The sequence below is a fragment of the Melopsittacus undulatus genome, chromosome Z, assembly GCF_012275295.1.
Source record: "Melopsittacus undulatus isolate bMelUnd1 chromosome Z, bMelUnd1.mat.Z, whole genome shotgun sequence".
Taxonomy (NCBI): domain Eukaryota; kingdom Metazoa; phylum Chordata; class Aves; order Psittaciformes; family Psittaculidae; genus Melopsittacus; species Melopsittacus undulatus.
The window spans coordinates 72822428-72847068 of NC_047557.1; the positions used below are offsets into that span (position 1 = coordinate 72822428).

The 24641-nt window shown below is 43.8% G+C and overlaps 1 protein-coding gene across 21 annotated transcripts; it reads right to left on the minus strand.

Moving 5' to 3' along the window:
- Positions 1–10703: 10703 nt before the first annotated feature.
- On the minus strand, positions 10704–24526 carry LOC115947489 (zinc finger FYVE domain-containing protein 16-like). 21 transcript variants are annotated; one of them, XR_004550611.1, is made up of 8 exons: positions 24484–24514; positions 20814–20889; positions 19547–19732; positions 18835–19015; positions 16201–18401; positions 15509–15635; positions 13673–13755; positions 10704–12098 (listed from the first exon to the last, which is right to left on the minus strand). XR_004550611.1 is itself a non-coding variant. In XM_034073263.1 (8 exons), exons 4-8 carry the CDS (start codon positions 16771–16773, stop codon positions 11937–11939), a joined length of 675 nt encoding a protein of 224 aa, XP_033929154.1. In that variant the 5' UTR covers positions 16774–18401; positions 19547–19732; positions 20814–20889; positions 24484–24514; the 3' UTR covers positions 10704–11936. The 21 variants fall into 21 exon arrangements, 14 of the variants coding, with proteins under 14 accessions (XP_033929154.1, XP_033929150.1, XP_033929146.1 ...); XR_004550614.1 differs by having other exon boundaries at positions 16201–16577; positions 18252–19015; XR_004550612.1 differs by having other exon boundaries at positions 16201–16577; positions 16735–19015.
- Positions 24527–24641: the final 115 nt, after the last annotated feature.

Consider the following 24641-nt stretch of genomic DNA (forward strand, 5'->3'; position numbering starts at 1 on the left):
TTCTGTTAAAAAGAGCTGAGAACTTCAGGGGCAGGTTTGCTCTTATGTTTTCAGGAGACTATTAACAACCTCTTTTGAAAGGGATTAGGCACCCAGTACACAAACACACAAACCCCAGATAAAGCTCTTAAGTTCCCATGTTCAGTGACTTCTGAACAGCCCATCTGTTGCTCTCAGTCTGTTTTCCTTCCATCTCCTATTGCCTCTTTTTTTAACAGAAACCAGACTTTCTGTTAGTTTCCATTTTGCTTGCAGTGACTAGCTGTTCAGCTCGGCCAGCTCCAGCAATATGCCTGGTGGAAGGACGCACCTCTAGCTGGTTTTCCATTGCTTGTTTTTCTGCTAGAAACTTGCCAGTTTGGGTTAAAATCTAAACTTTCTGAGCGGGAAGATGGAGCTAAGGATCATCCTCAGCCTTCCTGCGACTTTACAACCAGCTTTCAACACAGCTGTGTGTTTTAACACTGACCTGCCCAAATACCTGCAAACCCACCAAAACAGAAACAGGAAAGCTTGGTTTAAGGGTGCTGATAGAATTTTCCAGAGGAATTAAAAATGCCCTTGTGTTTTCTAAAGGGTGCTCAACACAGTCCAGGACAGGAACTCCCGCATGAAGATCATGAAGACCCGTTGTCTGTGGCAGAGGTGGAGAACCTCCACTCCTCAGAGTGAGGGGTGAGGGTTAACAACACAAGGATGCCCCCCACCTTTGAGGTGATCAGAGAGGGCAACAGCCTTGTTTTAGTTTTATATTCTCTCTGCTTCTTATCTCCCTTATCATAATTATTTGTAGTAGGAGTATTCCATTGTACTTTATTAAACTGTTCTCATCTCAACCTGCAGGTTTCGCATCATTCCCATTTTCCTCCCTTCCCACCTGGGGGACAGAGCAGGGGTGAGAGAGAGTCCTTAGCTGCCGGCTGGGTTGAAACCATGACACATCTCCAGTGCAGACTTCCCTCCTGCCTCTCAAGGAGCTCCATGATGTTGGCTCCACAACACAGGCTCAAAAGGCCTAAATTAGTATCTATGGGGTAAAAGAAGGTAAATCCCATTGGTTGCAGGTGCTGTCCTTACATTAAGAGCTTTTTTTTCCCTCCCCATAAAATCTAGTCTTTAGGTGCCACCAGTTCATTTCCCCAGTCAATTCTCAAATCCCCATGAAAAATAATGTAGTAAAGCTGAAATAACCCCAGGAGAGGAGGAGCAGGTTTGCCTGTGCTACACGTTCCCTGCATTGAGGGTCCATCCTGCTGCAGGTCTGACGCTGCCAGGCACAGACAGGGGTAAGCAGGGTCAAATGCCATCATTAGGCGTGACCAGGGAGAGTCATTCCTGCGTGAGAGGCCTGGCTGGGACTTTGTTGAGAGCCACAGAGTGGCAGGCACATGCCCTTTGTACCTGGGGGGACCCTACTGGGGTTGATTTGGGGGCATTCACCTCTCCAGCACAGCCAACACCAACCAATGCCACTCATCTTCACTGCTGGAACCCCACCAAGGTCAAGCTACTCCAGTGCCAAAAGAACATCAGGACTCAGAGCTCTTTAATGAAGAGGGGAGAAGGAGATGAACCCCAAGGACTGGCTCTCATACAAGAAATAATCAACTTGGCAGCGATGCCTTGCACCATTTTCCGTTTTGCTCTGTCCCAGAGCACTTAAATCAATCCAGTTTAGTCTCACTGCTTCTCAGGTTAACACCCCCCCCCCCCCCCCCGGCCCCCCAAGACAAACCCTTCCAGCTCTCAGAGGGGGGAAATCTGGGAAACGACCCCTCCAGGACACATCCAAACTGACTTAAATGAAGTTAACGTCATCCGCTGAAGCAATAAAGTGCTGTCATATCACGCAGTGCACTGATTGATTACTATTAAACCCACACAGACATGGATATTTTCCTTCCTGCTTCTCCCAGATCACTTTGCCAGGATCCCAGTGGCACCCAACAGCCAGACCACGCACATAAAACCAACAACTGAGGTTCTTCATCAGTATGTGTCCTGGGTTCAGCAGTAGCAGTCATTTTCATCCTTCTAAGTAGCTGGTGCCGTGCTGTGTTTTTGACTTTAGTCTGAGAACGATGTTGTGAACAAACCGGTGTTTTTAGTTGTTGCTAAGACACCTCATGCCATCAGGGCAGAGATGTCACATACAGATAGGCTTGTGATCAAGGAGTGGACTTAACAATGGATGCTATTGCCCAAGTTATTCAAGAGTGAGAAACGTACTGCAGTTAAGCAAGCCAAGAGGCTAAAGCCTCTTTGCTATGGAGGATGACGGCTGAAATACAATTGTGGGGAGGCCTGGCAGATTGATTATATCACACTGCCACCAACCCGCCAAGGCAAGCACCATGTGCTTACCATGGTGGAAGCAATCACCAGATGGCTGAAAACATACGCTGTGCCCCAGGCCACTGCCCGGAGCACTATCCTGGGCCTTGAGAAACAGGTTTTGTGGTGACATGGCACCCCAGAGAGAACTGAGTCAGACAGTGGGACTCAATTCCGAAACAACCGTATAGACACTTGGGCCAAAGAGGATGGCATTGAGTGGGTATATCACATCCCCTACCATGCACCAACCTCTGGGATCAAATGGTACAATGGGCTGTTAAAAACTACACTGAGAGCAATGGGTGGTGGGAACTTCAAACACTGGGATCCACATTTACCAAAACCCACCTGGTTGGTCAACACTGGGGGATCTGCCAACAGGGCTGCGCCAGCCCAATCAAAACTTTCACATACTGTAGAAGGAGATAAAGTTCCTGTGGTGCACATGAAGAATTTGCTGGAGAAGACAGTCTGGGTTATTCCTGCTTCACGTAAAGGCAAACCCACTCATGGGATAGCTTTTGCTCAGGGACCTGAGTATACTTGGTGGGTGATGGGGGAAGATGGGGAATTCCCATGTGTACCTCAAGGAGATTCAGTCTGGGGGGGAAACAGCCAATGAATTCAATTATATGCTGTTGCCTGGTATGTAACACTTTCATAGCCCATCAGCTGGATGCCCATCCCCACTACTCTGGACTTTGAAAAGAAGAAATGTGCTGTTATGATCATCAACAGGGAATAAAGTCCTGAGAAAAGCCAACAGCAGCAGCAGAACTGTCCTCACGTCACCATCAACTGACTTCCCTCCGTTCATCATCCTAACAAGGAATGAACTTTGACAAAACCAGGTGAGCTCAGGGGAAGCAGGGGGAGGAAGAATGGGGAGGAATGAGTGAGCGGCTCTGTGGTTCCAGGTTACAGGCTCAGCTTAAACCACAAAATACGGTTATTACAGTGAAGGGTGATGGAATGGGCTAATGCTCAAACTGGGATGGAGAAATGCCCTAAACCGAACCTAAGTAATTTCCTTCAAAAACATAAAGAAACAAACTGGGGAAACAGAAGGAGGAGAGGGCAAGGGGGGGGGGGGAACCCCAAAAGGTATGAAAATAGCTTGGATTTGGTACTGATGAGCCACAAGACCAAACCGTTTCTCCCTCTGAACAGTTTCTTGATGTTTTACTGGCTAGTGGGAGGTAACAGCTCTCTGGGGAAACAATATTCACCTTTCATGTGGGAAAAATGGCACTGTAACAGTAATCAAGGTAAATGCAGCCAGCAAAATGCACAGGGAAGAGGCACGGCCTCATGACTGTGCTGTGCTTGAAGCTTCCCTGAAGCTGTGTGTTCAGGTCAGCTCTTCCCTCCACTTTGTCTTTCCCCCTAACCCAGGTGTCAAGCCCCTTCCCCCGTTACTCCTAAAACCAGCCCACGCCACCGTCTCCCACTCAAACCTTCCCCTTCCACTGTTCCACAGGTTCCCAAAACCTTTATTTCACACACAACCCCCCTCCACCGACTTCCACTTCCCCACACACTCTCCTCAGGGAGAGGCACCCTCCCCACACCGCAGCTCTGAACCTCTGCAGCCACATTCAGGGCTGGGAGCAGCGTTTTCGTTATGGGAAACCCCTCTCGTTTGGAGCTAATGTAGACCCGCAGGCTCCTGGAAATGTGGGAGCAGCGTTTCCCTCAGGAGCCCCCATCACCTCAACCCCTCTCTTGTCCGGGACAGCCTTTCCCTTGTTTCCACCTTCTTTCTGCACCTCAGCCCTAGGGCATCCCCTCAGGCTGTTCCAGGGGTCAGAAATATCATCTCGGAGCCAACTTTTCCTTTCTACATCTCGCTCAGGAGGCTTGCTGTCCTCACGTTACCCTCAAGTTTTGCTGTGGCTGGACATGAAACCACCTGTAAGTGGCCATAGCACTGTCAGCAGCATGGACCAGCACCCTTCTGGCAATGAGACCGCCTTTCCTTTGGAGAGGCAGCTCCCTCGATGCCCCAGAGCCCAAGGCTGGTATGAGCGTGGCTCTCTACCGGGATCCCTGCCCAGCTGCAGAGCACCGGCACTGGCTGGGCTGGATATTGCACCGGGACTCCCACCCTCAGTCACTGACACGTGCTCCCCTGTGCCTGGCAAAGGAAGGTGGCTCTGTTAAGCTCATCGGGCACAGTGAGCATGCAGCTCTTGCTCTTCATGCCTGAGAATCATAGAATCCCACACTGGTTTGGGTTGGCAGCAACCTTAAAGCTCAGGCAGTCCCAACCCCCTGCCATGGGCGGGGATACCTCACATTAGACCATGTTGCCCGAGGCTCTGTCCAACCTGGCCTTGAACACTCCCAGGGGTGGACCATTCACCCCATCTTTGATCCCAGAGCAATAGGAGAAGGCTCGCTCGACTCTCCAAACCTCGCAGCGCATGCAGAAGGACCCCAGGCACAAGCCAGGCTGGGCCTCGCCACACGGGACATCACAAGGGGGCATCAGTGCAGCCTGTGCACTGGGACCAGCACATCCCGCTGCAGCCGCCCTCCACAGGGTCCTGCTGACCCCAAAGAGAAGGCCCTGGCCCCCAGGACTCTCCCAGCCCTGCAAGAGGCTGCCTACGGCACCACTAGCAGTGCTCCATTGACTCTGGAGTGAAGGAGATGGAGATCAACAAATTCACTGTTCAATAAGTTCCAAGGAAGGACATACGGCTTCTAGGCTGTACCAGCAACACATGGGTGAGATAAGACACTTCACTAGGACTGAGGATGGGAAATGTCCAGTGTATACACCAGATGGACATGTCAATGAAGCTGTACCTGTCAGTCTGAGGACCCTTTCTACCATCAGGTGACCACCACTGCTGGTAAAAAGTACTGGAAGTTTCTCATCTCCCTGCCTCCCAGTATGAACTTTTACCTCATGGGTCTTCTAACTTGTAACTTGTTAAGATTTGGATGATATTGAATGCTTGCAAAGGATTTAATCCAGGGAGCCACGGATTTGCTTAGATGAGACCACTGGGCTGAAGATAGTATTCATAGTATTACGTGAAAACTAGTATTTGTGGCTTTGTCATCTGGAAAATGAGCAAACGCTGAAGCCAGCTCATGTTCATTTTCTCATTGCTCAAATGGTCAAAAGGAGCATGACCAGCAGGTCAAAGGAAGTGATCCTGCCTCTCTGCTCTGCTCACGTGAGACCTCACTTGGAGTACTGTGTGCAGTTCTGGTGTCCTCAACATCAAAAGGACATGGAACTGTTGGAACAAGTCCAGAGGAGGGCCATGAGAATGATCAGGGGACTGGAGCACCTCCTGTATGAAAACAGGCTGAGAAAGTTGGGGCTGTTCAGCCTGGAGAAGAGAAGGCTGCATGGAGACCTCATAGCAGCCTTCCAGTATCTGAAGTGGGCCTACAGGGATGCTGGAGAGGGACTCTTCATTAGGGACTGTAGTGACAGGACAAGGGGTAATGGGTTAAAACTTAAACAGGGGACATTTAGACTGGATATAAGGAATAAGTTCTTTACTGTTAGGGTGGTGAGGCACTGGAATGTGTTGCCCAGGGAGGTAGTGAATGCTCCATCCCTGGCAGTGTTCAGCACCAGGCTGGATGAAGCCTTGGGTGATATGGTTTAGTGTGAGGTGTCCCTGCCCACGGCAGGGGAGTTGGAACTAGATGATCTTAAGATCCTTTCCAACCCTAACTATTCTATGATTCTATGACCAACACCCCCAGTTTGTAGCGATAAAGTCACTTTTTCTGTGACTGGAGATGGTGACTCCCTGACGTACGTGCCAGTATCTGCCAAAGAGCCGCCCTCCACAGGGTTCAGCTGACCCCAAAGAGAAGGCTCCAGCCCCCAGGACTCTCCCAGCCCTACAAGAGGCCACACACCAGCAGCACCAGCGATGCTCCATCGGCTCTGGAGTGAAGGAGATCAACAAATTCCTCTTTCACTGACACAGTGGCTGCGGCTGCCGCTGTGGTAGAATCAGAGAAAAACAACAGCCTGAAAATCACTTAAGAGTTCTTTTCATCAGGGTAGGGGGACGAAAAGACCTATGCTTTAATGCTTTAAAATTGAGCGTTCCCATGGGGGGCAGGAGGAAAGGGAAAGTACAGCACATCAGGACAAGGATGTAATACCAGTAGGACTGATGATATGAACACTGATGATGGGTGTTTCAGGAACGTTTAAAATGAAGGAAGAAACAACAAACCAAATCAAAAGCAACCACTCAGACACCACCCACACCCAAATCCCAGAAAGAAGCAGGTATGTGGTATTCTTTCGGAAAGTGTTTTCAGATACATCCAGTCTGTTTTTGGGATGATCGTTTTGTGGAGGAGCAGGAAGCAATTACTAAAGGCAGTCCAAGATGGAAGGAAAAAGTAAAATCTTTTAGACATCATCTTTTTGTTTCTGACCATTCACTGAAGTCTCTTAACACAGGATATTCCAAACACGGAGAAGGCTAGGGCATGCATACACTGGGAAAGTTGGTTTTGTGAGCTGTTTGTAGCAGGCAGCAAGCACAGGAACTGAACGGGTTGGCACTGTCCAGAATGTGCTCCTGGCACCTGGTATTGTGTTGGTTTGTGTCACTTGTGAGGGAGAGCTGATGCTTCCACATGGCCTTTCATATGGCCTGTATGTTCATGTGACATTAAGAGCATAGGTACCCCCCCCAGCACATCATAAAGGGAGGAAGAGCTAATTGCCAGGGAGGACGCTTCCACAGGGACACCCTCCATAAGGACACCCATTTTCGATGGCTACTATGGAATCCTGGAGACACTCTGCTCTGAAACTGAATACAGACCCTGGAGGACTCCCACCACCAAAGACGATGACTACAGACCTCTGGGACACTGCTGGATCCACAGTGCTGCCTATCTCTCTGCACTTTGAATTCTTGCTTCATTTCTATCTTTTTTTTTCCAATCTGTCCTATCACTGTATCTTTTTTATAATAATTTCCTTTTTAAAAATAATTGTCTTTTGTAATAAACCATCTGATCAATTACAGTACTTGACCTCACTTGATTCTTAATTTCACTCTTGGGATCATGAATTAAAGGGGTCCAGCACTGGGGTTTTCTCCAGTCGGATACTGACAAGACTTCGCACCAGTCTAGATAGATGACATCCACAGTCCTTCCTTTGTCCACTGGTGTAGTAACCTCATCATAGAAGCTATTTCAGTCATTTGGGTGAGTAGAATTAATTCTTCCATACTCTGAAGGACTGATGAAATAGTCAGGTGAAGTCCCTGTGTTGGGTTTCCTCCTCCTGAATGGGCAAGAGGTTACTCTGAGCAGCGAGAAGGTCTGTATCTGCATTGGATTTAATGTGGCTTTCTGCAGCCAGCTTCAATGTTTCCCTGTAATAAAAATTAAAAAAAAAAAAAATCTCACTGCAATGAAAGAATGGTCCCATGGTGATTGTCCATACTGTCCTGAAGCCAAGAACAGGTTAAATTCCCACACAGGCTGCCAAGAAAGCAGAAAGATGGGTTGGCATCAAATTAATGTGCATCTGCATTTCCTTGGAAAAGTCTTGGACCTGACACTTTTTCTAAAGAATCGGATACAAATTGGCTCGGTTACAAAATTCCTCAGCATTTGTTAATGAGCAGCTTCATGGTCTCTTGCGCAAGTCAAGAAGCCTTTTTGTAAGTTTTGGATGTTGCAGATGAACAGATGGAAGAAAATGGAGAAAAGAAAAAGGAAACCAGAGCAAGATTTCTTTGTGAATCCATGTGCATAGTTCTTGTTTTCTTTGATAATTCCTGTCCATTTGAGTAGGGTATGTCAAATTTGAGTCAGAAGTAATGAAAAAGTGAAACTTAGAGGTATCTTTGCAAAGTGCTTTAATAGGTAGGAAACATGGACTTTCTACATCATCACAGTACTGTCTGCAAAGATATTTCCTCCCTGACACAACTGTAGAGTAACCTGGAACTCCTTCTGCTCAATGAAAAAAAGTTAAAAACACAGAGATCTTGTGAATGCCTCTGGCTGTTTTCTGCTTTGGAGAATTTGTTCATACGTGTCTGATCCATTTTCACCACCACAGAAGGTATTCAGTACCTCAGCCTTTTCCATGCCCTGTGTAACCAGGTCCCCTGCCCTGTTCAGCAATGGGCCCCCATTTTCCCATCTTGCTTTTGTCACCCATGTACTATAGGGGCCCTTCTTCTAGTCTCATATACATGGCCAGATTCATCTTTTTCCACTCCTGCCCAGCCCTGCCCTGCTGCGCAATGGTAGCTAACCCAGGACACCCAAAGGCAACAGACTGTCATTGCTTTTAAACTTTCATTTGCAAGCCCCAGACAGAGGCAGCTGGCACAGCCCCGGGAATGTTTTCAGCTGCATCCTCAGTGCCAGTGCCCTTAAAGATACAGTCTATGTGAACCTTTGGGCAGGCTGTCCACCTGTAAATAAGTCACTCCTTCGATACCTGGGTGATGCTGGCTCACTGAGGCCACTGGGCTATGCTGCAGGTGTTTGTTAGAAATTGAATGCCTAGAAATGCCTAGGAATGACTGTGGTGAGGCCCTGGCACAGGTTGCCCAGAGAAGCTGTTGCTGCCCCACCCTGGTGTGAAATATACAGGGATGATTCGTGTCAGGAATTTAGGCGTCCTTGTCGCCTTTGCACTTGGTGTGAAACCAGCCCTCCTTTCTGACCGTGATTATCATAAGTGCTCCTGTCAATAAGGAGAAACAAAGGGGATAATCTCTCCTAACCAATTGCTTTGTTTTTCAAAGGGGGCTTCCGTTTAACTATTTGACTGGCCCAAGGAGGTTAGATAACCAAGAGATAAATTTCGTGTCAGGGATTTGGGCGTTCTTGCCGCCTTTGCACTTGGTGTGAAACCAGCCCTCCTTTGTGACCCTGATTATCATAAGTGCTCCTGTCAATAAGGAGAAACAAAGGGGATAATCTCCCCTAATCAATTGCTTTGTGTTTCAAAGGGGGCTTCCGTTTAACGGTTTGACTGGCCTAAGGGGGTTAAATAATCAAGAGATACATTTCGTTACAGGATACTGCAAACTTGGGCACTAGGCAAATAACCATATAAGATAGAACAAAATGTTAAGCTTGTAAGCATTTTTTCTGTCAATACATTACTAAGTAAATTCAGCAACGTCCTCACCGGAAAAAGACCCCAGCAAACAAGAAAAGAACAAAGGAAAAGGGGCCACGTCGACATTCGGGTAAAGAAGACAACAAGATTGGCTAAAACCCAAATCTGAGAAGTATAAGAGACTGTACTCCAAAGATCCCGGGTGTGCGTTGCTGGTGGAGCGGAGACTCCCCTGCGCACCCAGCGCTGTTTTACTTATTGCCTCTTTTAAATTTCTAATCAATTGTAAATAAAATCGACTGGGACAAAACCCGGTTTGCGGAAAATTTTTATAACACTGGCAGTGTCAAGGCCAGGTTGGCCAGGGCTTGGAGCAACCTGGTCTAGTGGAAGGTGTCCCAGCCTGTGGCAGGCGATTAGAACTGAATGAGCTTTAATATCCCTTTCAACCCAATCTATGATTCTATGTAGCTTTCTGGGGAAAAAAAGCATTCAAAGACAGGATACTGCCCCCAAAAAAGTGGTCTTTATTATTAAAAAAAAAAACACAACACAACAAAACTAACATGTAAGGTATCAAGCATTTTAGCGAACTTTATTGATCACTACTTTGTTGGGGGTCGAGCATGGGTGCTTGAACAGGCCTACAGCAAGCTGTGAGAAAGTGAACTTCTGACCCCAGGTTAAAAGAAGTGTCAAGATCAGCAAAACAGGAATGCAATAACAAGATGCCACTAATTGCAGAAGCATGATGTAACGCTAAGCTGAAGCGAAGGTGTGAAACCAATCAGGAGAGGTAAAGGGGAGTGTGTATCCCTCGTGAGCAAAGCGAAGCAGCCAATCAAGTAATGCGTGATCGCGTGTAAGACAGTATATTAAGAGCAGCCTTGTAATCAATAAACGGAGCATTTTGTGAACCTACATCGTATCGGTGTTTTCTCCCCTCCACCTGGCCGCGGCACTACTTGAAAGAGGTTAGTACAGAGCGAGCAGCAGGAGGCAGCTGCCTTATGTATCCCCTCAGGACGGACATTGTCCCCCTGGCCTGGCCGCCCCCAGCCTCTCCTTAACTGCCTGGATATTGCTTCTTTTCATGCTGGGAGAGGTTTTGTTTCTGGTGTGGTCTTCAGATCTTCCCCAGAGCTGCAGTTTGTCTGCAGAGGTTGCAATAATCAGCTTGACTGCAGCCTCAGCTTCCTCCAGGGCAAGATTGTGAACCCTGAACCTTTCTAAAACCAGTATTTTAAAGCATAGATAACAGCAAAGCAGATTAGGTTAAGTTATAAATTGTTTTTGATACAAAAACATAAAATATCCCCTTATTAGCATCAACAAGGCATCAAAGATTCAATACTCTCCTTAGAAAACTGTACCAGAATTTTTACTGAAAACAATATAGATCTTGTTTGTATTTAATTTTGGTTCTGTTCCTAATGAACAGCTGTGTGACAGTTACCAAACCCCACTACAGTTGTCTGAACCTCAGTACAAGTCACATATATATCACAACTATATAAATAGATCTTAATGACCCAGTATCAAAAATACATCCTATGCAAGAACCTCAGGTATACTAAAAATCAATCTGTTAATGAAAATCCACACTTAATAATTCTATTTTCCCTGAAAGTAAAGATGGCTATTAAGAAGTGGCAATGCAGTAGATCGAGCAGAAAACACACTGCAGAATTCTTGTCTGATTTATTGCTACATATAGATTACTCAAGGGTAATCTGGTTTTTTTAGTAATCCTCGAAAGGTCAAATTTTCAGGAGCCCCGAACACAGAGTAAAGAAAAAAGTAGTATTTATAAAAATTGCATCCATTTGAGTTAGGCAAATCCTTATAAATGATAGAAAGAAATCAGCTGATCTATAAAAAAAAAAAAATTAATTCAGAGCCTATGTTCCTAAAGCACCAGCATAGCATCCTGACATGAAGGACTTCAACTACAAAGTCTTCATAAACATATCTGTGAAATTCCTCCTCATGCAGGCCACAAACCACTGTCAGAAGGTGCCCACATATGACATCTGCAGTCAGCTACAGAGCATCTCACATTCAAATCTCAAATGACAAGAAAAGAGTTTTGTGCCAGCTTTTACTTCAGTGTTTTAGCTCACTTGCACATGGAAAAGCAGATGCTGCAGAGATAAGGTGTAGCCACAGCAATTTTCTGTAATGCATTTATCTGAGCTTAAGGGGCAAGACAGTATAGCTTAAAGTTACACTACACACAGTAAATGCTACAGCTGTGTAAAAAGGTAATAAAACCTGCCCTCTTTTGCACATGTATTAAGTGTAAACTTTCAGAACCTAAGGAAACATTACAAACAAGTTGTCTTTTGTGGTAAAGTAACCAGAGAGGATTTGAGGGTTTAAAAAACAATTTGAAAATCTATTAAGACATAACAGGTTTAAAACGTTAAGATTTTTAGTTTGTAGCATTGTAGCTTTGGTGTTCAGATCTAGCAAATCAGAGTATTGCTTGTAATCGACCTAATCAAACCAGATGCTCAATAATGAAAAATATTAACTCCATTTTCAATGGTAGACTTGTAGGATCTGACATTCCAGCATGAATCACAGGGATCAGACCGTTGTCCAATTCATTCAGATACTTCTGTGGAAAAAGGTGAGCTCCAGATCCAGCTAAGTACTCAACCTATAGGGAAAATATATTAATGTTGATATTTTAACACTTTCTGTATTAATAAGACAACACAAAGTGCAGCTTCTTGGTAAAGAGTATTTTGGCTAGCATGAGGTGACAAAATAGCATTTGAAGACCGGCAGGGTTTTGAGGTCAATCATGACCAATAGGTCTTGAAGAGAAAGACAAGCAACATCTCCAAAGGGTCTACAGGGTCATACGTACTGTGTGTCCCATGCTGCTCATTCTGATGTCCAAAAGCAATCTGATTATATCCCAGTATCACAGTTACCAGTAGATTAATTTCAACATATACCACCAAAAACTACATTTTCAGGGCTGTATTTCCAGCTTCTCTCAAAAAAGATAAGGTATGACAGAGAAGAAAAGGATCTGAACTACTACCCAATCCTCTTTATTTTCCTATCCTTTTGGATCCTCAATCAATTTTTATCCTCTTTTGAATACCTAGGTTTAGATTTTTCAATTGTTAAGTTTGCCATCACGGATTAAGGACATGATCTGTGATTGTTCAACTGCTCGTTTGGCTTCAAAATTGGCCAAATTATTTCCAATTTCCTGATCAGAGTCACCTTGTTGATGTCCTTTACAGTACATAACAGCTACTTCTTCAGGTAGCTGAACAGCCTCCAGTAATTGTAGAATTTCTGTAGCATGCTGAAGATGCCACACTGGTACTGGCACTTCACCAATCAGGCAGAGAGCCGGCTCATGGAATGAAAGTGTAAGAGTCCTTCATTGACACACACTTTTTCAGATGGTGCAACTCCCCTGATACCTTATGTAATGACACAACAACAGTGGCAAATAGGAAAGAGGAACCAAAGACTGCAGTTTCATCTCTGCTCTAATGGCCTCCAGACTCTGAGAAGAGGATTTAGTGATCACCTAAATAATACATGCACAGTTTCTCCCACAGCCTTGCAGGATTTTTCATCATGGTGCTGAAGATAAATTCCATGCAATTATCAGAAGAGGAGGGTCTGTGGTCAGGAGTACAGGCTTACTTAAAGTTTAAATCAAATTATTTGGGTAACAGAAGAAAAGCCTCCTCAGGGAATGGCACAAATTCCAGACTTGGTTTAGTCTGATGATTTTGCCAAAAACTTCTTTGCATAAGACAGTCAGACTGGTTAACTGTGGTAAGACTAAGTTTGTGTGACAAAGTAATTACTATTACAGTCAGACCACAGCATGTACCTCTCAAATGTTTTGAAAATGTGAAGAAAGATTTCAGAATTAAGACTAGACTACCTGCACCAAACCAATGTTTGTAAGACAAAAATGCAAATGAACAACTATCACTACACTCCAGTGTCAATGTCAACATTTTTTTAATTCATTTAAAGCCATTTTTACTACCAGAACTAATACACAGCAACAGAACATGAGAGATGTGGCTTTTCTAACTCACTTCTTACCTAAGCTGATAAATTTCAAGTCACGTATGGAGAAGAAAAATAACAGCCTTTTTACTTTGGCAAAAATAATTCTGCTTTCAAGAACAGAGTTTTGACAATAACTTACATAATCTAAATTACAACAGAAATAAAACATTTACTCACAACAAGCAGATTCATAATTGTGGGTCCAATCTCACCAAAGAGTGGCTTCCGGTGCCTGAAACTTACTACAGGAGTGGGGTATGCTACAGTCAGGGCACAAAAAAAAGAAGAGGTCATGTTTACCCATCAGCAACTGTAAAACTTGCTAATCCAAGTATTTATTTTCAGCTATAGCCCCTGTTTCTTAATCTCAGTACCTGATCAGCCAAAGGACCCAGAGCCCCTGCTTCCCTGTCCCCAACTTTTCCCCACCCAAGGTTAAATCCTACTGCAGCGTCACTGCATGGAACCACTCTCCTAGTGGCAGTAATTTTGTGGCAGAGACTTGTTGCTGCTTTCATATGTTTTGTCAGCTATGTTTCTTGCAATTGATGATCTGGGTGGAAACATCCCAGGTTCAGTCTTTGGGTCACCAACTTCTGTAGACATTGCAAAGGGTCTATAGCTGCTTGAATAAGAATACCATACGGGTTAACATCTGCGTTTGTGTTAATGCTATAATACAAAGTGAGGTGCCACTTAGCATTGATCATCAAGAATAGAGTGAGTGAGGATGTTCATACAAAGTAACATGCTTTGAAGTCCCATGGCTGCAGTGTGAAACGCATGGAGAAGGAACCTAGGGAAGGCAACGAAATGCAAAAAATCACAGACCACAGTATGAAACCAAAACAAGTGGCAGAGTAAACTCAAAACTGTAAGATCACAATGCAAAATGGGTAAAAAAAAAAAAAAAGACAAGTAGTTTCTCAAGAGAAAGAATACCAACAGAGAAGCTACTAGCCCTGCCAATGTGGAGACAGAAACCAGCCCAGCAGAAATATACTACTGACTCAAGAAATCTATAAACAAGCAAGTGATACATACTTATGGACTCAGCTTCTAGAATGGCAAGCTTATTTATCAAAAATGCATTCAGCTCAGGAAGGTTGTATATGATACATTTTTGAAATTCACTGCCCTTAAGCAACTGCTGCTGGCTGCACCTTTTCTGAACTCTTGTCCTCTAAATCACGAGCACCACAAGTGCCACAGGGTATGAAACAGCACTTATACTGCTAAATCATCTGCCTGTGTTATTCAAGCCAGGCACACAAGCTACTTTAGAAGGTGTTTAGGATGGTATCTCCAGTCAGGTCTTCCTCAAGCTAGCTTTATAAATTCTTCAAGGTCATGGGAAACTACATCAACACTTTCCTTTGGTAAGCCTGGAGCAGAGTCAGTATGACTCTTGCTGATTCACAAAAAAGCAGAAAGCACTCACATCAGCCTGCAACAGAGTGTGGAAAGTAATTCCTATGGGCACAACATCTGGTGGTGCACGTTTACATGCTCTCCACCACCTCACTTGGAAAGAATGCCTCCTGCATTTTCACGGGCCTAGAGATTTTAAACGTATTAATTACTAAGTTAGCCTTTTAAGTAATGAACTGCATTCATCGTATGAAGCAGTAATGTTTTGCCAACATGGTGAATTTCAGTAATTCAGAGAAATGAATTTGCCAGAACCATAAACTGGGCCTGTGAACTTTCCTTCAAAGCTTTCTCCCATGACAACAAAAGTCATAGATTTTGGTACTTTACTACTGTCAGTTTTGGTTTTTCAGCTTTCTTATTGGCTGAAGAAACAAAATTAGATCAAGGGAATCTAGCAGGACAATGTAAATTCTCAAGTGTCTCAGCAGGTGGCTCCCATGGATGAAACATAAGTCTTATACAAGTGTAATATAAAATACTGCAAAGAGGATTTTAAATATTTCACTTGTCTAAAACCCATGTATTTTCCAAAGGGAATTTTATACTTATACAGGTATTTTAAAGTGTTAAGAAACTTACCCCCATATTCTGCTCCCAGTCTCAACATTAAACAGATAGGAAAAACTTTTGCCCAGGGTATTTCCACCTTATGGACGAGAACACCGAAAAGAAAAGGGTGATCTGGTAGAATCTGATCAATAAGTTTCTGAAAAGTTGGCAAAAAAAACAGGAATCCTCCATGCGATGGATGTTCTTCCACTAGAGGATCTAAATGAATTAACACCCAACTTAGTTCAACATGTCAACCAACCACCCAAAAAAAGAACTGCAGATCATAGCATATGAAAAAGACTGTCCCATCCTCCTGCCTTAAGAGAGTGGTAATTATTCTCAGACTTACAACAGCTACCGATTAACCAATGAACACCTTAGCCTGAGATTCCAGCAACGTATAAAAATAAACCGGTAACTTACAATAAAGGTAGAATTAGGGCTATCATTCATTTGGCAATTACTGACTAATTCTGCATGCAGTCTCCTTACCCATACTCCAGTACTGTTAGTTACTATCAATGAGCAGTCAGTATTATAATGCATTGAAGTGATCAAGCATTCTTTTGATAATACACTGGTCTTGTTAATAATGCATGTTCAATTATCCAACAATCCAATGTGCAGCAAACAAATTAATTACTAGAACTGTACTAAATACAAACGATATACACACAAATTTGTATTCAGACATCTTGCTAAATTTTCTCAAAGTTTACCTTTTCCTTTTTCACCCACTGCAAGCAGAAGTGGTGGCAGTTTATCATCATCGGGAACAAGGCTGATCTTTGTGAGCACAGTTCTCAACACCACACAGTGCCCTGTAACTTGAAGGACTAACAGGCACATCACGAGTAGTCTGATCAGCTGAACTGGAACTAGTCTTCTCAGCTTCTGCAGCCGGAGAACACTCTTCAGTTTCTAGAATTACAGATGTATAACTATGTACCACCTCACTCTGACCTGGAACAGCCTGCTGTGCATCATCTGAAGAAACAGAAGGACATAATTCCTCCATTTTTGCAATATCATCACTGTCTTCCTTCTGTTTTGGACATACATCAGGCAATATGTCATATTGCTCTGGGTTTGCAGCCTGTGAAGAATAAATCAGTAAATAAAAATATATACACTCATGTCGCAGAAGAAGCTAAACTTTCATTACTAGCATTCTAAGAAGGAAAACCAGAAGTTCATATATATCTTCTCACAAATTCTGAGAATGCATCTCCTCTAAACAATAAGCAACCCACCAAATCTCTCCTGGATCTTCCTTTTGTCTTTTTTCCCATCTTTAGGAGCTACCTAAGGCGAAGATGCATCATTAATGTGTTTGTTTGGCAACACAAAATTCCTATCAGAACGCTGCAGACTGGTAATTTTTGCATATGACAGTCAAATGCAAGACAAACAACAGGAAACCAGGTACCCCTCCAGGAATGTTTAGTATCATTGTTTCTCCACTCAGCTACTGAACACTGTCATCACTAATGTGCCAGCATTTGGATCGGCATTTCAGTACTGCAAATGTATTTCTATGGTGCAATTCATTCATTTTCACACTCCTTTTTTTGTACAAGGATCTTGGAATCAAGCCATTTTCTGGGGCTATTTGTAGCCCTCTATCAGACTTCTATCAAAGTACATATGTGAGTGATCTCACACCACACCGTTAAGGTATTGAAAGCGTCTGCTAGACTGCCCCAACCTCTTCTGCCAATTCCTGTGTGTCCAGTCGTTTCTAATTAATGCATATGGTGACGTCTTTACTCCTGCTGCCCCATTCTTTCTCTGCTCTCTCTGTGAACCTCTCTCCTCTGTCTATTCACACCCCTAGACCTTAAAGGAGCAAGAGTATGCCTTCCTTTAACATCACTACAGTGCGTAATATCTTACAGAAATTACCAGGAATAAATCAATATTTAGTTAGCAGATAAAAAAATAGCAATGTTAGCTGAAAAGGCAGGACCACTCTGTTTGCTGTTGCGTGTTTGGAGAGCTACAAAAAATTCCATGTGGAGGTTAAAAAAGTACCCGTGCACAGCAGTGGCCAAGGTCCCATTCTTCACGAGTTAGTCTATTTCACAGGACTGGTAAACTCAAGTAGTGTGGAACAATGGCTGATGGAGTGTGGGCATGCGAATTATGAAGGGCTGAATAATCCCTGATTTTGACTTGCACAACCCAGGCTTGAAACTGAGTGACAGTGAACTGTTGTGGACTGGCTGCAAAGCAGTGGGCATCTTGTGCCCAATCCCAATGTCTTAGCATCAGAAAATGGCGTTTATGGAGAGTGCAGGCCACAATCCTAAGTCAGCAAGTGCCTACACGGAGCTTGACACGAACCAAGGATGAACAAAGCTGTGGGTAAAGAAGCAAAAGTAGCAGTGCAAGCAAGATGAGAAGAAACTGGGATGTGTTAAGACACAATAGTGAACTGTTAGCAAGTTTTGGAGACCAGAATCTCATACACTTAATGTAACCAAATTGTATCTTAGTTGCTGTGTGCTACACTGTACATGTATCCACTAATACAGCCAGCTCTTAATACAGCCAGTTACTGTGTACGTATCAAAGTATAATACACTGAGCCATTGTAAGCAGACGCAGAGACTAACATGGAAATTCTAGCTCAGCCAATAGCTATGTATAGATAGGCATGTGGACAGACTAATGTAGCCAATGGAAGAGTGTTTAGTAGCACGTGAGCTATCAATAACTGTATAAATATAGACGATTGTGATCAATAAAGGGGAACAAGACGTGTAACTCATATTGAGTCGTCCTCTTGATTCTGGGTTCCTCCGACAAAATAGCCTATAAGTAGCTGTCCCGGCTGAATCTTCGGCTTCTGCTTTCAGCAATGTTCAGCTTAGTTTGTCCTGGTACATCCCCTAAATTTCATGAGACACAAGAGTCCCTAAAGATGGAGCAGAAACACAAAGGGAATTCAGATCGTTTTATGCTGCTGGAGAATTGCATTAGAAGAAGCCCTAAACTAGCCATGGTTTGGACCTGTCATTTCACTCTGCCAAAAAAAAAACTAGCCAGCTGTAGCATAAAGGAGGTCATTTGAAGTAAAGACCTATGTCCCATTAGCAATCCAAACCATCACCTTCTTTTTAATTCTGAATGGGAAACTAGGTGAAATATACGATCAATCACTGGTTACGTTTCTTGCAGCTGTGGGACTTTTAATCAATAAAATAAAATTTCCCTAACAATCCTAATTAACATGGTTTACTGGCCAATTTGGCATTAGGCAATGTATAAAATTCTCCTGTTTGAACTTCAAGCAAAATATGACTCATTTCCATCCCACTAAACATAGAACACACTAGAAGTAGAAATACTGGAAATAAACTGGACATTTTAGTTTCTCAGCCTCTGTCCACGATGAGGTCTGGGCTCAAATGCGTTCAATCTACACGAGGAAGATGCAGAAGATGCAGGGAGTGGATGGGCTTGGTCCAGGTCATCTGCCATGTGAAGTGAATAGACCTACTATGGCTCTTGTCAGTCAGAGTGAGGGTGCTGAAGTGAGAAAAGACCCATAGAAAAAGCACAGTCGCTCCCACCTTGAGAACTAACAGCTTTGGCTCTACCTCTAGCTTACCATTTCTACCACCCCATCCTCCTGAAACAAACCATCATATCAGGTGACCCTAAAATGCCCAGCAACATCCCTAAGGCCAGCTGAACCAAAGAAAAAGAAAATATGTGGACACTTTAATTAGTGAGTATAATTACCACGCATACGTTTTTCACGCATCTGCAAATGTGTAAAAGGTCAAAAGAAAATCATAGAAAATCTGAGGGTTTGACTCATTGATAGAGGGGCATCCTGGAAAGGGCAGCAAGACCTGGAGAAAAAGGTGAGAAAGATTCCCACACGTTCCCATAGTAAGCTTGCACAGTTCTACAAGCCCACTTTAGTATCGCATAATAAACTTACTTTTTCCTAGGGGATTCAAGATGCTCTTGCATAGACCTGTCTGTCACAGACCTAAAACTCTGGCCAACTTATTAAGGCTTATGTATCCATTTGTTTATAACTTTTCTTACCTCTTGAATGTGTCTCTTGTGCTGAATAGGCCTTAAACGGGTATCCCTGTAAACCAGATATCCTTCCGCTCCACACATAAGAGTGCTGTGAGCTAATAATGCTGTTATAACACTGTGAATCATTCAGATAATCCTGAAAAGCTTTGGAATCTTTTTTTCTCTGAAGGAAAAGCCTGACTGACAAACCTGTAACAAACATTTTGGTTTTCAGTTTATATATCTTAATCTATATACAGAAAAATCCTGTTTTCTGAATCAATCACACAGTCTTCTTTATTTGAGGGGAGACGGGAAGAGCAAGTTTGATTTCATGTGCAGATTTAATTTGTTGTTTATGTTACCAAGTGTTTTAGAACAGCATTTCATTTCCACAGTGAATCAGATAAAATAGGAAGAAAAAGATAAAACAGGAAAGGTATATATAAACGGGTAAAATTAACTGAGACATTTACCAAATGAAACAAATGTTTTGTGAATTGGCAAACCCATCTGCTGCTTTTCATGCTCGTGGATTTAATTACACAATGAAAGGCTGGATCCTGCATAGAAAATCAGGAAAAAAGCAGAACTGATTCACTAGAACTGCTGAAAAAGATGCAGTTTTCACAGTTGCGTAGAGCCAGCTGCAAAGTAGGTGCAGAAATGTGGTTGGGTAACATAAATATGCCTAATCCACAACCTGGAGCTTTGGTCAGCTCACATTATAAGATCCACCTTAAAACTGCAAGGTACTGCTAAATGATGCTTGTAACTTTTTAGATGTATATTGTTGTCCAAATCTTAGACTACAACTAGACCCAGCCACACCTAGGCTACTTCAGGAGTTTGGAAAGGAAGAGGATCTATTCTGAACCTCGTGACTCAAAGAGAGGATTTTCTTATTCCCTATATTTCTTCCATTAGACATAAACTGTTGTCCAAGTCTGAGACTAAGACTAGATCTAGCTGCACCTAGGCCAGACTAGTGTCAGGAGTTTCAAAAGCAAGGGAGTCCAGCCTGAACCACATGACTCAACATAAGGATCTCTATTGCCCTTTTCACCTCTGGTCTCTATAAAAATCCTTTCAGTTTGATTCTACCTCAATTTTCCTTTACATATTCTATTAGACATGAGCCATTGACCAAGTCTGAGACTAAGGCACACAGAGGCTCTGTCAGGGATTTAGCAAACAAGGAGGTCTGTTCTGAATCCCCTGACTCAACAGGAGTCTCCCTTATCCGTTGTGTCTTCAGCCTCTGTACCAATCCTCTTTAGCTCGATTTTACCTCAATTTTCCTTTGTACGCTTCATCCTTGCAGTATGTCAGAGTGAAACTTGTCATCAAATTCTGTGAAGTCATGCCTGTATAAATAGTATTAAAATTGCTCTTGTTAATACCTTTGATAGTCATTCTTTCAGCCATCCTAAATCACTTGTTTCGTGACACAAAGTCAGTGAAGAGGCATATTTTTTCTGACAGCTTATTTCCTAACTAAGGATTCAGTTTTCTGCTGCCCATAACACCAATATCTAGGATGCTGTTCTGCAGTGAGCAAGACCTACCATCCAAATGTTCATGTTTCTAAATGGCTCCAATCACTTATTTGCCACAAATCCCTGTGTGTCATAGCAAAGCAACTTTCTCTAATCCACTGTAAAGGCGGTTCTGATATTAAGATGGGTAGGTTGTGTAGGTTGCCCACAATTCACAGTTGTAGGTGGGTTAGCTCAAATGTTCCTGTAGGACCCCACTCTCCACTCACCAATTCCCAATCCTAATCTTGTACCCTTGATAAGAAGCAAAATTCTGCATTAACAAAGGTTGGAAATTCACTTGAAAATAAGAGGTACAATAGCATGGCACCTACTTGTGAGCATTTCCCCAGGATCACTGCTATGAAAACCCAAACTGCCAGAAAGATTCTGAAGACAAAGCTGGTTGCTAGAAACAGCTCTGTATTGATGCAGAGCTAGATTTTCTCTGCTTCTTTCATCTTAATTCATAATTTCATTACACCGAGTTACAAAAATTAAATACATACAATTACAATTTCAAAATGTATCCAGAAATAGGAAGGGGACAAGCCCACAATTAGGATAGTCCTTAATGCTGTCTCATAAACCCCATAGCAATTAAGTCGCCAAGTACTGTAATTTACATAAACAAACAAAAACAGGGGTGGGTGTAGAAATGTTTGCTTCAGAAACAAATGTCACAAGCAGCCCTAATATGAGACCATACAACAAGATACAGCATGGATAACACTGCTTAGTGATTCTGGCTGCTGCCTGCACAGACTCAGCTTCCTTCCAGATGGTTCAGAATTTGAGAAAGAGAGGCTGGAAAAGGATGGACTGTTTCTATGAGAGGTTACCATTCCAGGCACAACAGGTAAAATATGCCAAGAGCTACGAGAAAAATCTCTTCCATATCAGTGTCTGGCCCCAGGAAGAGAATCAAAGAAAAAAAAAAACCAGACTGAGAGAGCTGGTCCTTTTCAAGAGAAGACTCCTGAGAGGCCTTCAAGCAGCTTCCAGGGCCCACAAGATACAGGGGCTGACAAGAAATCTGGAGGACTTTTGACAAGGGCCTTTAGGGGCAGGACAAGGAGGAATGGCTCTACCAGGGCAGAGGGGAGACTGGGATGAGCTCTTAGGCAGTTCTTCCCTGTGAGGGTGGTGAGGCCCTGGCACAGGTTGCCCAGAGAAGCTGTGGCTGCCCCATCCCTGGCAGTGCTCAAGGCCAGGCTGGACAGGGCTTGGAGCAACCTGGTCTAGTGGAAGGTGTCCCTGCCAGTGGCAAGCGGTTGGAACTGGATGAGCTTTAAGGTCCCTTCCAGCCCAAGCCAGTCTGAGATTCTATGAAGATGCAAAATGGAAAAATCACCTCTACATTTCAAGTGACCCTGTGACCACACCTGTGAAACTGCAGCAGAAATGTTAAAGATCCCAGAATTTACACATTTTGCTAGACAGCAGATCACTAAAATGAAAGGGTGCTCACAGAAGTCCTGCAAATGCCTGTCCTCCCCCCTGCTTACCACCATGGTAAAAGGTGTTTGGGGCCTCATAAGAGAGAAGCCTAAATCACTCTCTTAAAATCACCTTGAGGAATATCAACCTTTAACTTCACTGGGAAAGTCTACTCTCTGTCCTCACATCTCATCAGCTGCTCATTTAGCCAACCCAGGACATTGCTCAAGGCATAGCTCTCTCACAGCCTTTGGACTGTGCTGTCTAATTGGAATATGCAGGGGTCATTCCTGGCCCCAGTGGCCAAAGTTTTCCTATGAGGTAGCTTTTCAGGAGCTAGAGAGAATATGCCAGCCCTCCAGACTGCTTTCCAGCTAACTGCCTAAGAGGTAGGGGCTCTGGGGTTTCCAGCTTACTTCAGGGAGGCTGCTGGAAATGAGGAGAAACTTGCATCAGTGGTATATTTTTAGGTTGCAAGAGAAATGTGCCATTTCCCCCTTGCGTAAGAGTCAAAAATATGTGGAAATGTCACAATGGAAACTTCTCACTAGAAAGAAATCCCTGTTTCAACCAGCTCACCCCTGAAATTCATCAGCATTCTGGTACCTTTGGGGCCACTACAGACAAAACAGGCAGAGCTCATCTTTCCCATCTGTGCATGCAAATGACAAAAGCCAAGGCTGGAGAGAGAAATTATGAAGTGGTTCCACCTCCTCTATGTTCAAACTCCTCCCATTAAGGCTTTAGCAGATCACATAAGGAGCACAAAATCATCAACCACGTGGAAGACTTTCACTACTGAAAAAGTGTGAATATTGGCATTTAAGAATAGTAAATGGCCTTTAGAAGAATTAAATTCCCTGACAATTTCACAGCTTCAAAATTGGAACAAAATTAGTTCTGCAAATGGCACACAAGCAATTTAAAAAATATTTTCCAACTGTTTCCCTCACAGAACAGTAAACATGTTATATTAAAAATAATATCATGCAATTAAAGGCTGGAAACACTGGCCCATGTCATGCTTGCCCAGAGGGTCAAAATATCCCAGGCAAATGCTTTAGTTATTTCTAAATCCTGTATAATCTCTCAAAAGTTTTCAAAAACATGACTTGTAAATTTGAAAATGCACTAGGAAGATGTGCCTGACCAGCTTCCTTATTCTGCTGGTGCCACCTATTTCCTACCAGAATCGCCCACAACTGCAAAGCAGCCCGTCTGAGCAGAGAGCAAAGGACTGTGGTACTGAGCACTGTCACTTTTCACAAATATCAGTCCTGCTGCTTCAGTCTAGGATAAAAAGGGCTTCTATTTTAAATGACAGACAGTCCTTTAAGGTAACGTCAAGAAAATACCAAGCCATTTTGCCAAGACAATTTCAGTGTCTTTTCTGTGGTTAATTCTGCTGGTACACTTTTCAGAGAGGTTGGAGGTGTACAGGCAGTGAGTCTAGAATTTCTGCTTGCATCCACAGCCAGAAACGTCTATGGATCATGCGTGCTAATAGACACCTCCGGAGATCATTACAGAATTATAGACTAGTTTAGGTTGGAAAGGACCTTAAGATTATCTAGTTCCAAACCCTCTGCCATGGACAGGGAGACCACACACTAAATCATGTCACCCAAGACTCCATTCAATCTGTCCTTGAATACTGCCAGGTGTCGTGGTTTAAATCAAGTCCCCCAACTCCCGGAGAGTTAGGAAGGAGAATCCAAAGAATGTAGCCCCCACGGATTGAGATAAAAACGGTTTAAACTAAATCTGCACAGTTCCCCATTTGTTTCCCTTCCCCCCCCCCCCCCCCCCCCCCCCCCCCCCCGCCTTCCCACTCCCGGAGGGATGGGAAGGAGAGCCGGAGGGATACAACTCCCACGGATCGAGGTAAAATCAGTCCAGCAATCAAGGTATAACAGAAATAACTACCGGTACCAATAACAAAGCAATGTTAGAGGGGACAAACAGGGAGAGAGAATACGATACCACCCGCCGCCACGAGGCCAGCAGCCGGAAGCCCCAGAGAGAGCTTCCCGTTGCCTCCCCGAGCCCAGCCCGGCGTGTTAACTCCTTCCCTCCCGGCCAGCTTCCAGTCCCCTCCCCGAGCAGGACGTGCTGTGGTATGGAATACCTCCCCGACTAGC

What these genes read in the sequence shown, in the direction of transcription:
- LOC115947489 (XM_034073254.1), bottom strand. Translation starts at nt 19,669, where the DNA reads ATGATTCACAGTGTTATAACAGCATTATTAGCTCACAGCACTCTTATG. An exon ending in ACAAGAGACACATTCAAGAG is followed by an intron (nt 16,403 to 19,546) that starts GTAAGAAAAGTT and finishes CTGTAATTCTAG; the next exon opens with AAACTGAAGAGTGTTCTCCG. An exon ending in CAATTATGAATCTGCTTGTT is followed by an intron (nt 12,099 to 13,672) that starts GTGAGTAAATGT and finishes TTTTCCCTATAG; the next exon opens with GTTGAGTACTTAGCTGGATC.